Source organism: Amblyomma mixtum, chromosome 7, assembly GCF_055824585.1.
Source record: "Amblyomma mixtum isolate Tamu chromosome 7, ASM5582458v1, whole genome shotgun sequence".
NCBI lineage: Eukaryota > Metazoa > Arthropoda > Arachnida > Ixodida > Ixodidae > Amblyomma > Amblyomma mixtum.
The window spans coordinates 110,100,307-110,114,131 of NC_143018.1; the positions used below are offsets into that span (position 1 = coordinate 110,100,307).

Genomic DNA, 13,825 nt, shown 5'->3' on the forward strand with positions numbered 1-13,825 from the left:
TAGAGTTCTCATCTACTCCATGCCTGAAACTTTCCAATTTTCCACCCAGATAGATGTAGCCCGTACGCCTAGAGTGCCTCACGGATGAAGCAATCTTCCAAGCGCTCGGGAAGCCACAAAAGCTTTAGCTTCACTTCCTTCGGTTCCGGTTCAACAACACAGCGGTGGCTTTTCACCAAGAGGTCACCGCATCACACGAGGTTCTCTTTTGATTACGCCGATTTGCAAGTAGCCATCCAGACATGAGATATCTGGAATTGTCCGATAGAGCTAATTTCTTTTAGGTCCACAACGTTTCGCAGCGAGTCTCTGAAACCTTGGGCCCTGTGCGGGCGCCCTGCAAGGTCTGCATGCAGGAAAACAGAGTCGGTACTAGCTTGCCGGTTGGGAGTCGGGGCAGAACGATACGGTAGTCATTACTGCCGGCAAAAGCCTGAGCAGTACTTCGTCCAGAGGCTGATTGGGCCTTTTGTGCGGAGAACATCGAGGAACGCGTCCGCTTCGAACAACGAACGTCTTCTTTCTCCTCGACGACGAAGGGTCGTTGATTCAAGCGGGTTAGAGGAACACCTTGTGAAAGAGTTGTGGTGTGTATGACATGCTAACTTGTGTTTCAGATGGTTACAGAGGCTCAAGTAATTGAAAAAAATAAAAAGAAATGTAAATGTGCTAATTAGCCGTCAGAAATTTTCCTGAATGAAAAAGGGGTGTTCAGTGTTATGGGGCTTCAATATACAGCAACAAATGGTGCGTGCATATGAGTGAGTATGCAGTGTTGTAGTATGTCATGCAGTGTAACCTAGATAGTGATTGGTGATCGGTGATCGGTAATCGGTAATCTCATCAGAAATTGGGATCATAACAGGCGACCATGAAAGCTAGGTAATGTCATTGAGGATTGGTAATCGGTTTGAAATGAGAAAGGAAAGGAATAAAAAGAGAAAATTGAGGAGAAGGCGGTATTCTACTTTTAAGGCGAAGCTTAACCGTCCTCCTAATTTTTTCTATAGGTTATTTAAAATTACTCTGCAACTTACCTACCAGAAGTTTCTTCTTCATGTTGGTGTAACGCCTTTCCATAGTGACTTACTGATTTTTTTTTTTTACTTCCCTGTGGATCAGCCTTGTGTTCGCGAGGATTCTGGAACCTATATGTGCTGGCAGGTTCGGCCTCCGAAGAGCAGGAAATAGGGTTGTGTAAATAAAAGAATGATATTTGCACTAATCCTGCTATTAAAAACATAACCACTCGTACTGAACTGACACAAGCCAGATTTTTTGCAAAAGCCATTGCCGAGTCGTTTTGCGCTGCTAAACACCCGAAACATATACAGGGGCTTCAGCAGGAAAAATTACGGAGAGAACTTAATGCTACTTACGTGCCGTGAAGGTGAAAGCATGCACGCGGGCTGCTCGACTGTGGCGATGGCGTACTACTCAGACGCGGTGGCCAGTTAAGCTGATTTTTTCGTGCCGGCCTGGGTTCGAAGCCCACTTCAAGAGAAACTTTATATCCCTTTCTTTCCTGATGATGTAGGCATTGCCGATGACGTCACGAGATTACACGGGGGCTTCGGTCCGTTTCTCGTAGACAATCGGTCAACGCCGAGGTTTCACACTGATCAGCCATATAATGCTCTTGCTTTAAATCATTCCGCCCCATATGCGCTGTACACAAAAAGCCAGACTCTCTCGTACAGCATCAGATCAACGCGGCTGCGTCGGGCTTTATTTACACGAACCTGTCACAGCTTCAATTTAGGAAAACGAGTTGGTAAGGACCTGGCAGTAATAATCTCTACGGCGTCGAGCACAACAGTGATTAACTCCGAGTAGCGTACTGCAGTCAGAAGTCAAATACATATGGAGTGAATAGAAGCGACTGCACAGGCGACTAAAGGTGAAAGGCCATATATAAATGGCTTACAGACTCTCTGCGCTTTATTCTCTCTGCCTCATGGACACGGGTTTTATGTTTAGAAAATTCAGCTGCTTGATAGAGCTGGAAAAAAATTAACCTTTTGTGTATTTACTTGTGACTTATGTTCACTAAATATGCACTAAACCAAGGTCCGCTCAATTTTTATTAAAGCATGCCTTACTATGTTATCGCCTTGCTTTAGGCTCGAAACTAAGCATTGGATCTTAAGCTCTGCCCCATAAATGCGCGAAAGCTAGGATATAAGCAGGACCTAGAGACCCGTTACGCTTTGTAACTGTGGCGAAAAATGTCTGACTTTCATTTTTAGGGAGTAATTTCTCTTTCACATCCAAAGCTGTACAAGTCGATTCGGCGCGGATGTCTCGACCTTGAATAAATCAATAAATAAATATTGCCCCGACAGGGATTTCAACACACGGTGGCGGAACAGATCAGCTTCGCTGGCCACTGCACGAGATCACTGTGCAATCGCCACAGCCGATCACGCCTCGTATTAAACGGCAGCCCATACTCGCGCTGTGCATTGCACATCGTCGTCTTTATCAAATTCTATCTGCTGTGTGAATAGACTAGATCAGCTGAACCTGGATGAGAGATTTACCTTATAGTGTGTGCCAGGTTCGTCCGAGAGGCAAAGGAACAGACGTCTCGACAGCGTAGAGATTCCGTGCAGACTGGTTTATTTTCCCTCCAACAAACGCCAGCGGGAAGGAAGGGACAAAAGTAGAGAAAGAAAGAAAGAGAGAGAGTGAAAGCGGCGATAGCGCAGAGCGGCGAGCCATTTGTTCCTGCCGCAGGGAGAAAGGAAGCGGGCGGCTCAAGACGCCGACTAGTACAGGTGCGAGGTGCATATCCGGCGAGTCAGCGACCCCTCCTCGCGGCACCTGTGGCGCAGGCTGGGCTCTTTCCTCGTGCCTCCACAGGACTTCCCCTCTAGAGTGCAGAGCAAAGAAGAGGAAAGACTAGGCATAACAATAAAAAATGAAAACGGTTAAGGGCACAGGATAACCGCTTCCAAATGCGCTGGCTTTACGCTGTTCAGGGTGAAGATTTCCTGCCTCCCGCCCACGTCGATAGTTGCCGTTTTCTCGCCGAACCGCAGCAGCCGGAACGGCCCGTCGTAGGCCGGGAATGAGTGGGACTTTGACCAAGTCGCGGCGCGCAAACATGTGGTTTGCAGAGTCCATAGTGGGAAACTTGAATACTTTCTGCTGCGTGGGGGCACGCGGGGCTGCCGGCTGGAGATGCTGGAGCCAAGCTTGCAGGCGCTCTATGTGCTGGGCTGGGGTTTGCGTGTTGCTAGGCTGCTCTCCGAAGGGTTCGCCGGGAAGGCGGACAGGCGATCCCTACAACATTTCTGCTGCGCAGAATCTCAGGTCTACTTCTATGGTGGATCGCAGGCCTAAGAGCACGAGGGGTAGCTTTTCCACCCAGTGCTGCCGGTCTAGCTTCGCAGTCAGGGAGGCTTTCAGCTGTCGGTGGAGGCGCTCCACCATGCCGTTGCTTGATGGGTGGCGGACAGTAGTGTGGTGGAGGCAGGCGTCGAGAAGCCTTGAAAGCGCGGAGATTAGGCTGCTTTGAAACTGTGTGCCTCGATCAGTTGTCAGACGAAGCGGGCACCCAAAACGATACCCACGTCGCGATGAAAGCTTAAGAAACAGTTTAGGCGCTGGTGTCCTTGAGCGGGATGGCTTCTGGCCACCTCGAGTATCTATAGACGCACGTCAGAAGATATCTGAAGCCTTGGCAAGCGGGAAATGGCCCTACGAGGTCCAAATGTACGTGGTTGAAACGGGACTCGGGTAGTTAAAACGGCTGGTGCGCTGTCCGCGTGTGGCGAGTGACTTTGGCGCACTGGAACTTCTGGCATGTCTGTGCCCAGCGCCGAACATCCGCGTTGACACTAGGCCAAACAAAGCGGTCGGTTATGAGTCGCTGTGTGGCGCGGATTCCAGGATGGCTGATGTTGTGGAGCGAATCGAACACCGCTCGTCGGAAGTTGAGCGGCACGCTGGTTTGCTTTAGAGGTATCGCTCACCTTGTACGGAAGCGGTATTTCTGCCAGTTACGTAGCTTGCATAGCTTAGGATCATCGACTTGGGCGGCGGCGAGCGCCTCGAAATTGACGGAGGGAGGATCGGTAGAGAGTGCGTCAATTCGGCTAGGTGCGTCGGCTGCTTCATTCTCGGGACCTGGGACGTGGCGGATATCAGTGCTCAATTCTGAGATGAAAGTCAGCTGTCGGAGTTCACGTTCGGTGTAGGAAAAGCTGTTGTCTTTGAACACGAAGGTTAGAGGCTTGTGGTCCGTTAGGATATAGCCTTCGAGAAAGAAACGGAAATGCTTGATAGCGCAGTATATTGCCAGCATCTCTCTTACAAACGTGCTGTACCGTACCTCCGCGGGCCTGAGGCGCTTTGAGAAGAAGCCAACTGGTTGCCACGTGCAGCCGTCGTGTTGCTAAGGACAGCCCTTACTGCCGTTGTTGAAGCGTCCACCACCATCAGACGTGCTTGGGCATTTGGAAGACGATGCATCAGAAGAGTGGCATCGGCCAGCCGCTGTTTCGCTTTGAGAAAAGCGTCGGCGTGTTCCTGTTTCCAGCAAAACTCCTTGGCCTTCTTTCAGTCACCATGGAGTGGGTCTGTGAGGGGCTGGAGAATTTGGGCACAGGAGGGGATAAAACGCCGATGGAAATTGATCAGGCCGAGAAACTCGCGAAGCTTGCGGAAGGAAGTTGGGGCGGGAAAGTCGTCGACTGGTTGCACTCGGGAGTCCAGTGGCAGGATACTCTGACATATGACACGATGTCCAAGGAAGTCGAGGCTTTCGACGCCGAAGATGCATTTTTGAAATTTCAGCACCAGTCCGTGTTCGTCAAGGCGCTCGAAGAGGAGACGGAGGTGGTTCTCGTGTTCAACCCGTGTGTTGCTGGCCACCAGATATCGTCCAGATACAAGAACACAAAGGGCAGTCCGCGTGTGACCTCGTCCATGAAGCGTTGGAATGTTTGTGCCGCGTTCTTCAAACCATATGGCATGCGCGCAAATTCGAAGAGGCCGAAAGGCGTTGTTATTGCAGTCTTGGGTATATCACTTGGCTCGACTGGGATTCGGTGGTAGATGGTCATCAGATCGATTTTGCTGTAGATTTGGGTCCCGGCGAGACGGGCACTGAAGTCATGAATGCGAGGCAGTGGATATTGATCGGGCGTAGTCCTAGCGTTTAGGGCACGGTAATCGCCACAAGGCCGCCAGTATCCCCATTCTTGTTTAGGAACCAGATGCAGAGCAGATGATCAGTTACTGGAAGACGGCCGAATGCATGCCGAGCTGGAGCATATGTTCAAGCTCACTGCGGGCGATTTCGAGCCTCTGTCCGGCAAGCCGTCTGGGTCGAGCTGCGACAGATGTTCCGGTAGTGACTATATGGTGCGTCACCTTGTGCATTACGGGAAGCTTTGTGTTGCGCGGCGTCGTGAGTGCGGGAAGTTCGGCCAATATCTTGGCGTAGGTTGAAGCGGGACGGAACGAGCAGATTCCGGAAGTAGACAGATTCGACTGCCGTCCGAACACAGCGAGTGACGTGATTCTGACTTTCAGCCGATGATCACTAACGCTTACATCCAGGTTGAAGTAACTCAGGAAGTCTGCCCCCAGGATCGCAGAGCTGACATCGGCCACCAAGAACACCCATCTGAAGAGGCGCCTGAGCCCAATGTTCACCGTCATTGACGGGAGTCTGTGTCACGCAATCGTAGTATTGCTGACCGCATGCAAAGCTGATGCGCCCTTGCCGCGTTGGCGGTCTCCGGCCGTTGCAGGTGCGATGAACAGCTCGGCTCCGGTGTCAGCTAGTAGGCGGGTGCCTGAAATGCGGTCAACCACAAACAACAGGCGGCTGGAATGCTCACCGTTGTCACACGCTGCCGTTAGTGACTGGCCGGTGCTTTTCCCGTCCACGAGCAAGGATGAGTGCAGCGGGTGGCTCGTTCCCCGAAATGGTCGTGACACCAGCACATGCGACGATCAGCTTCGCGGGGCTGGCTTTGGGACCGCGCTCTTGCTCCGCGAGGTGATGGCAAGTTCCCTCCGGAATAGTGTTTGGCGCCGGTGGAAGTCGCCAGTTCCATTCATTGCATAAGAACATCGCACCAGATTTACAGGAATGGGGAACCAGGTCTTAGTTGCAAAGGTGAATCGTCGGCAAGGTATAAAACGACGTATGTAATTACTATTACCTACCATATGAAAGTGATCATGCGGATACAATTAGAGGTTGCTTGATTGTCAAAATTATACTAAAATGATGGAAAATTCATTCTGGTCTGAGGCAGCCACGAATGCACCACAACCGCAGCGGTGGCTGAGTGGTTATGGTGCTCTGCTGCTGACCCGAAAGACGCGGGTTCGATCTGGGCCGTGGCTGTCGCACTTCGATGGAAACGAAATGAGAGGTCCGTGTACAGTGCGTTGTCGGTGCATGTTAAAGAACGCCTGGAGGCCCAAATTTTCTGGAGTCTTCCTCTACGGCCACCCTCATATCCTGAGCTGCTTTGGGACGTTAAGACACCAAAAACTCAACTGTATGTAATGTCAGCGCACATTTGGACCACCAAGTCGTGTGCATCAAACCAAAGCTTTTCACTATGACGTCCCTCAAAGCCCATATGTCGCTTCCGGACGTTAAACCCGGTAATTTCATTTAATTTTATTTTGATGAATTTCCCAGAAATATGCTGGTGGGTTTATAGGCAAAAAGCTGTTACTTACAGCTTGAAAGGAAAAAATCACATTCCTGCATTCTAAACCTCTTGAAATCCTCAGGGTGTTTTGAGCGCGACAACCGCGCTGTGCCATGAATTTCTGTTCATTTGAAGTGTGCTCTAAGTGATTTACACATGTGGGGCTCAACGGGTACAGGGGAGTTATTTTTGTTTAGAGCTCCTTGTAGGCCGTAAATCTAATGTTATGTGAATAAGCCCGGACTTTCTGACAAAAGCTGTCTGATGGCTGGAACCTGTAGCTAATTTATAAGCCACGTGTGCTGTCCGTCATGCGCGCTCGGGGCTTCTGCTCTCGAGTATAGCGTTCCCCGTATCTGATTCGGAATGAATGCAGCCGGTATGAACCCAGAGCATTTGGCTGTTGGCACGCTGTGAAAACACGAAAAAGTACTTATGCGAGCTACTTAAACACCGTCATTTATGTAACGAGCACGAATCGGAGGCGATGTTGGAGCGCGCTGCCAAAGGTGTTTGTCATACGAACTGGAACTGTGAGAAAATTTTACCCACGTGGGAATATGAGTTCAGGCGCGTGAGCAGACCGAAATCTTTCTAATAATGGAATCGTCAAACGATAGGAAGCACCAATAACCAGTTCCATACGCGAACAGTAGTGGACTTAATTCTGCTCGACAGTTTCCGTCGGTCGTAGTGGCTTAGTTGACCGAATGGCCCTTAACTTTTTTCGATTGTGCATCGGTTCTTGCTCCTTGCACGATCAGTCGCGTGTGTAATGTTTGGAAATATGAAGTACACTTGTGCCCTTAGGAAATGACAGGTGATACACATGGCCGTATCTAAGCCAGGAGCAATGCTCGAATTGCGGACCTCCGTCGTAAATTGTTTGAATGCAGAGTTGTGCACTAACCCGGGAACCCCTCTCTGTTGCTAAATTTTCTTGCCATTAACTTAAATATGCCTTTGCAACTCTGGAGCCTCCGTGCCGAAGTAGGGAATTCGCATCAAATTAGCAAAAATCGGTACTGATTAGAATACACTGACAAATCACTCACGCGACTAGTTCCGTATTTCGTGCCGGTCGAAATGCTAGCTTGATGGCTTGTTATGAATAATAGATATGTTCTATATACCGTCTCTTGGTGTTTCGGCTTGTCAAGGAATTATTGATACCAGTGAGATAGCCAATAATTCAGATGAACTGTGAACTCCTGGGGGCGTCACTTTTTGTTCCTTGGTGAGTAGCTTGCATTAGTGCAGCTCTGAATAGAGTAGTTTAATGATCAGTTTCGCTGACAATATATTTCAACTTTCAGCAAGGCGGAGGAGCCAGCAAAGCGAGAAAGATGTTAGCATCAACCAATGATTCGGACTGCAGGTAGCTATCCCCCTATAGCCTAGTTTGTGTGGTTGGAAGGAAAATGGTGGAGCCAAGCATCGCAATTGTTTTCTTGTTCGTGGCAGCCTGCGACGAATGCAGAAATAGAGCCGCTGGCTTTGCTTCGAGACGGAGGGCTTAGCGGCCAGATGGACGTCGGATGCTTGCGATATTTAGCCGGAAGAGACGCTAAGTACAAATTATTCAAAGTTACGTTAAAAGCCGCTCAACGAGAAAGCCAGGAAGAACAAAGGAAAATGAGAGAAACAGCAGTCATCTCCTATTGTCACGAAAATTTGCCCGAGGTGAAATAGCTAGGCAGGGAAGCTGGTGTGTAAGTAGTCTTTGCACACTGCTGTAGAGGCTGTTAAAAAGGAAACCGAAGGCAGCTGAGCACATGTTTTGTTATTAATAAACATCGACTTTCGATTCGGTGGCTACACTGATATCAAAAGCGAAACGAGCATTTATAGGTGACGGAATTGGTTTAAAAACAAGCCGCTGTGTTTCCCAGCCACTAAATCCGAATTCTTGAAATCAGTAATAACAAGGCCTTCATTAAGAACCAGGGCTTTGTTTACCACGTGGAACGGGATTTCGATGCAGCATAGGCTCAGAGCTTCAGCTAAAAACTCTACTAGGACATCACTGCGAACTGCTTGTGAAAACGGTCAGTCATGACGATACCTCACTTTATTTTCATGGTAGTTTGTAGCCCGTAAAATCTCCTTTTCAAATAAAGTGGCATCTTTGTGAGCAGAACGCTGTAATAATCAGTTCAGTCTTCATTACACCCTGCTCACCTTAATGATCTCTTTCGGGAGGTGTGACATAATGGCTGGGTTAATGTTTTCATCATTAATAAAAGTCATTGCTATGCAATGCAACCGGTTACAGGATCTACAAATAAAATGTGCACGTTATGGCGGAGATTCCGGCTGAGAGGCCATTTTATCCACAACAGCTTGCAGGAAAAAGCTTCCTGAAAAAAGTTGCAAGACGTGGCACCGGCCGGGAAGTTTTTACTGGACGGACAGTGTTGGGAGATAGGCGTGTCAGAAGTTGCTTTATTATAGAGGTGTTAAAAAACCCGAGGAGCTAGCAGAAGCAGGCGATGAGGCATTGTACTGAGCGGTCTTCCTCACCCGAATTTGTCTTCACGGTTGAAAGGGCAATGATAAAAATTAGTAACAATGAACGAAGGAAATGGTGCGGTTTTGACCTGATTTAAACGCATTTGTTAGGTATATCAAGGACGGGTTTCAGCTGGGACTGAAATACTCTTGTTTAATCTGTTAAGAGTTTTGCCCCGACTTCAGTTTGACCTCAGTGTCTCTTTGAAAGCATCAGCTATGAAACCGCCATAATAATGTGCTCAAAGCAGCACCAGCAGCGCCTCTTGGCCCGCCCTGATCGCGTTGTTCGCTGAATGCTGTTGTCCTCTGACGAGCAGTACATCAGCCAGACTGACAGCTGCTTAAAGGAAGGTCTGGGGGACCTCGTGTGCGACGCGACGTGGCAAGCGGTACGCCAGTTGTCAGTTTGCTGTCGTAAATGTCCTCCTAGCATACCGTTTCAGCAAGCTACATTGTTTGAAACTATGAAGCGAAACAGCGAGAAAATTAAATGAAGCTGGGCAGATAGAAAGAGGCGGTGTAACGTCTTCTATCATGATTTCATTATCGTTCGCAAAAAGAGAAACTGACTCGCTTGGACGTGTCGCTGGACACCGCTACAGGTGAGTTTGAGGATCAGATAAAGAAATATATTGCAACCGGAGTGACTCCTGAGTAGAGACATGATATCTTGGCTTTGAATTTTTACTTTTCTTCGTATCAAGGACAGTTGTTCCCATCCGGGAGTTGTTGCAAATGCTGCTGGACAGGAACGACTTTTTCCTTGGTGAACTTTCTTCGAATAACTGTTAAATTCTCACATATAGTTTTATCCTATATTTTATTTCTCCATCTTTTTGTGCTACATTTCTTTCCAGTTGTACAATTAACTAGCTCAGAATTAATTTTTCTGGGGTGCTAATGGCCAAAAACGGCTCGAGAATTTTCTACTGAAGGTGATAAACAGCCGGTCCATAAGCTTTCCAGACGAGATTTTACGGAAATCAGCGAAAGGAAACGTTGTTCATGCGTGGCAAATAGGGTTGTACGGTTGTAATTATAGGGTTGTAGGTTGGGGTTGTAGGGTGTTAGGTTGTAATTATACGACTAATTTTGTATTATTGTTGTCTGTGAAGGATTAAATTTATGGCAATTTTCGGAGTTGCTTTTCTCTATAAATTCAGAACTGTTCACTGTATACAAACCTAATTTTGGTTCAGTTTACTTCCACTGGAGTGCAATAGGACGGGAATAGAAATGTACTTTTCTCTTCGCTTGCTCTCAAAATAACGGTGCCGTAAAAGAGATCGCGTTTCGAATCAGTTCAATGTAAAAGTAACAATTAACTTTATTGCGAGGTTTTTCTTTGTGCTAGCCTTTGCTGACTAGTTTCATCCGCAGGCACCTTTGCACGGTTCTCATCTACTCATCATTGTGTCTGTTTACCGATAGTTCTGTTTCGTGTGCTTGTTTTTTTTTTGACTTACTTTGCTGCTCAGCCAGCAAAGTAAACTCGACATCTGCCAACTGCTCTAAGCCCGAGGAGACTGCTGCGGACTTTAAAAGCTTGGCTAATGCTATGATGCCTTCGCTGAATCTTATCGCGTATCTAATCTAGCTACCCTTGTTGCCTCCAGCCGTACAGAGACTGATTGTGTAAACGTTGCTGCCAGCAGATGACGGTGGTTGGTTTCGCTTTGGTTTCCTAACATGGAAACCAAGCGCTTTAACATTGTTCCAAGCTGTATCGTTTTTCAACAATTATTAGAAGCTGCGGGGAAGCGCATTCCTCAAGGCGGAGTGGTTTCTGAACGCAATTTTTCATATATTGAAAGATTTCGCTATGACAGCCCAGTCAGGTATCCGCATCTCTCCACGGGAATGCATTTATTGCAACGTTTTCGCGATAGTAAAAAAATTGCCCTTTAGATTATTTATGGCAGACTTAAATACTGAATGCCAGCGATGGACAAACTTTAACAGAGAGATTTTGCTACCCATAAGAAGAATGAACTATTACCTGCTGTATTTCCATAGCAGTAGCTTACAAACTTCCACAGTTGCCTCAAAATTAAAATTCATGTAAAAACACCCTGGGCATCAGAACAAAGACAGTTTCAGTTCCGGCCGTGAAATAGGGTTTCAAACAGCAAGTAATAATTGCCTCCAAAAAAAAGGGAGCCAGGCGCTAGTTTCCTCCTATTGCGAAAATATTCTTGAAGGACAAGTTTACAGTACAGGAGGAAGTGATACACTGGAAAATATGCTGTACGATCCAAATATGCAAATACTGTACTTTAAAAAATTAATCAATAGTGAATGTCTATTTCTTTTTAAACTTATTACTTATTCGGTGGCCATAAACAGAAGTAGTGGTTCTTTACCGCCAACTCATTCTGTGCCTCTTGGTAAATGGTTTCCCCCGCTCGCTCTAGAGACGTAGGCCAATTAGATAACTCACCATGGAATGGCAGCTACGTCTCTCCTTGCCAAGCACCTTCCCGTAGGCGCACAATGTGTAGTATAATTCCTTTTTGGCATCAACGCTCGATCTCTTCGAAGTACATGTCGGGCAGAAAAACGTATTCCTGATTCATAGAGTCTCCCTGCCATTTCTACTCTAATCTTTCCACTTGTATTCCTGGAGCTTGAGCTGTAATTCCCTAATTGCCTGGACACTTGTCTGCTCCTTGCGTAGCCTGGCACTGAAGTCACCGGTCGCGGAGTTTTAATTTACTTACTATCGATTCTACGTCTTCAGACACCCTTTCAACCATATACTAATCATGACCGAGTCTAGTTGCGTAGGCATGTACGATCTTCAATTTGCAACTCTTTTTAAGCGTAATTACGTTAACTGCCACCCTCTGGCTCAAAATTAAATATTTTTGAAGGTGGCCAGCTACATGCTCGTTGATTAACAATCCCATGCATAGTTCTCGGTTCTCCTTTATACCGTGATAGAATACGTGGCAACCCTTTGATGCTCTGTCACGTGTCGCAGATATCTTTATCGAAACATTAAAATATACAAAAATACAGATGGAGTGAACTTCAACCGCGTTGTTGGCTTTTTTTGTGTGTTATTCAGATTTTTTTTGTATTTTCTTAATTTAAATATCAAAAATTTCAGAAATGAACTTTTTAGCCATTGCGTTTCCGGCGAGAACTCCGGTGCCAAAATGTAGTAAGTGCCATAAGAAGGCTAATTAATACTGTTTATTATTATGCGTGTTGTATTTAATTTTTTTTTCTGTGGTAAAAACTACAGGGAATGTTTACTAGATTCGACTTGGAGCGAAAGCACCGATTTGTGCTACATAGAGACGACGGCGAGCAGGCAGTGCCGCGGGGGGGGGGGGAGCAAATGGAAGTTGGTGAAGACGACGCTCCCCAATGCAGAGCGAGTGTGTGGCGCAGTTTAGCACGACGCGTGTTGCCTTCCACATTATTTCCATGCAATAATAAAAAAAAATCAGTGGCGATAGCCTGGTGGTCTCACTGAGAAGCCTTAAAAGGAGATCTGTTCGCGTAGCCGCGGATTCAATTACCAGTGATGAATATTGATTAAATTTATTTTTCCCTTCTTCGTGGTTTGATCTCCAATTCAGCTGAAGGTGAAGTTTGCGCGGTCGGCGATTGAAGCCCGAGTCCCCGTAGTGAAGCTTTCGCTTCAAAAGAAAGCGCGAAAATATGAAAAAAAACTCCTACGTGTCCATATGCTTGCGCGCCACAACGTCAGCGCTCTGAGAAGCTGAATCCGTGAACGTAGCCGTGGTCAATGATGCTGTGAATGTGACGGGGAGAAAACAATGAGGTAAGCGCTGGCGTCTATATTCAAAGTAACAATTGCGACCTGACCGCATTCAGTGCCGCCTAAACAGCGTGCATGGTAGTTGCCGTTAGCTATAAGCAGCGCGAAGCACTGAGATGCGTTCCTTATCGGCGGACAGCGCTTATGCACAGGCGCTTCACATACGTATGCGGCTTCATTGCGTTACGACGCTATGAATTGCATCTTGCATCTTCCACTTGCAGCGTGGAAGTGAGCGAGGCACTTGCACGTATTTTCAAAGGCTATGACGTACATTTTTCTCATAAGCCTACGAGCAAGTTGAAATAACAGCTGGTCCGAGTTAGACCGTCGAGATTGCTCAAGATGCCCTGGCGTGGTGTACAAGATACCGTTTCAAGGCTGTGACTCTGCCTACATTGGCGAAACTGGACAGTTCAGACGAAGACTCAAAGTACATCAGAACGACGTCATGAGCGGCCGCCCTGCCTCTAATTCTTTGGCGAAACACAACTGCTTAAAAGGACACCTCATTGGTTAGCACGAAGCACTTATGAGTTCCAAAGAGATGAGCTTATCATCGTGCCTCATTTTGGGATTATTCCGTGTATATAGCACAAAGCATGCTCTTATCAGAACGCAATGTAATCTTCCAGAAATCTATAATCATTCACTACGCAATTTTAACTGTATATAAAGCACTGTAGTTCCACGCAGCGCACTATGTGATCAAGGGACCCGTACGGGCCCCGAAACGTCATGTTTCCGTGTGAAGAATTTGTTGACGAGTGTATGTTTATTTCCACTATGCCCGCTCCTCGCCAGCCGGTATTCCGTCAAACGCTGGACTATG

At 47.2% G+C, this 13,825-nt stretch overlaps 1 protein-coding gene across 1 annotated transcript in view; it reads left to right on the forward strand.

The window, feature by feature from the left end:
• The first annotated feature begins 4,749 nt into the window (after positions 1–4,749).
• Positions 4,750–13,825, forward strand: part of LOC149337195 (uncharacterized) — a 31,832-nt gene continuing 22,756 nt past the window's right edge. The window contains exon 1 of the mRNA XM_089554344.1: positions 4,750–4,950. Within this exon, the coding sequence (XP_089410470.1) occupies positions 4,750–4,950 (201 nt within the window). The remainder of the gene's footprint in view (positions 4,951–13,825) is intronic.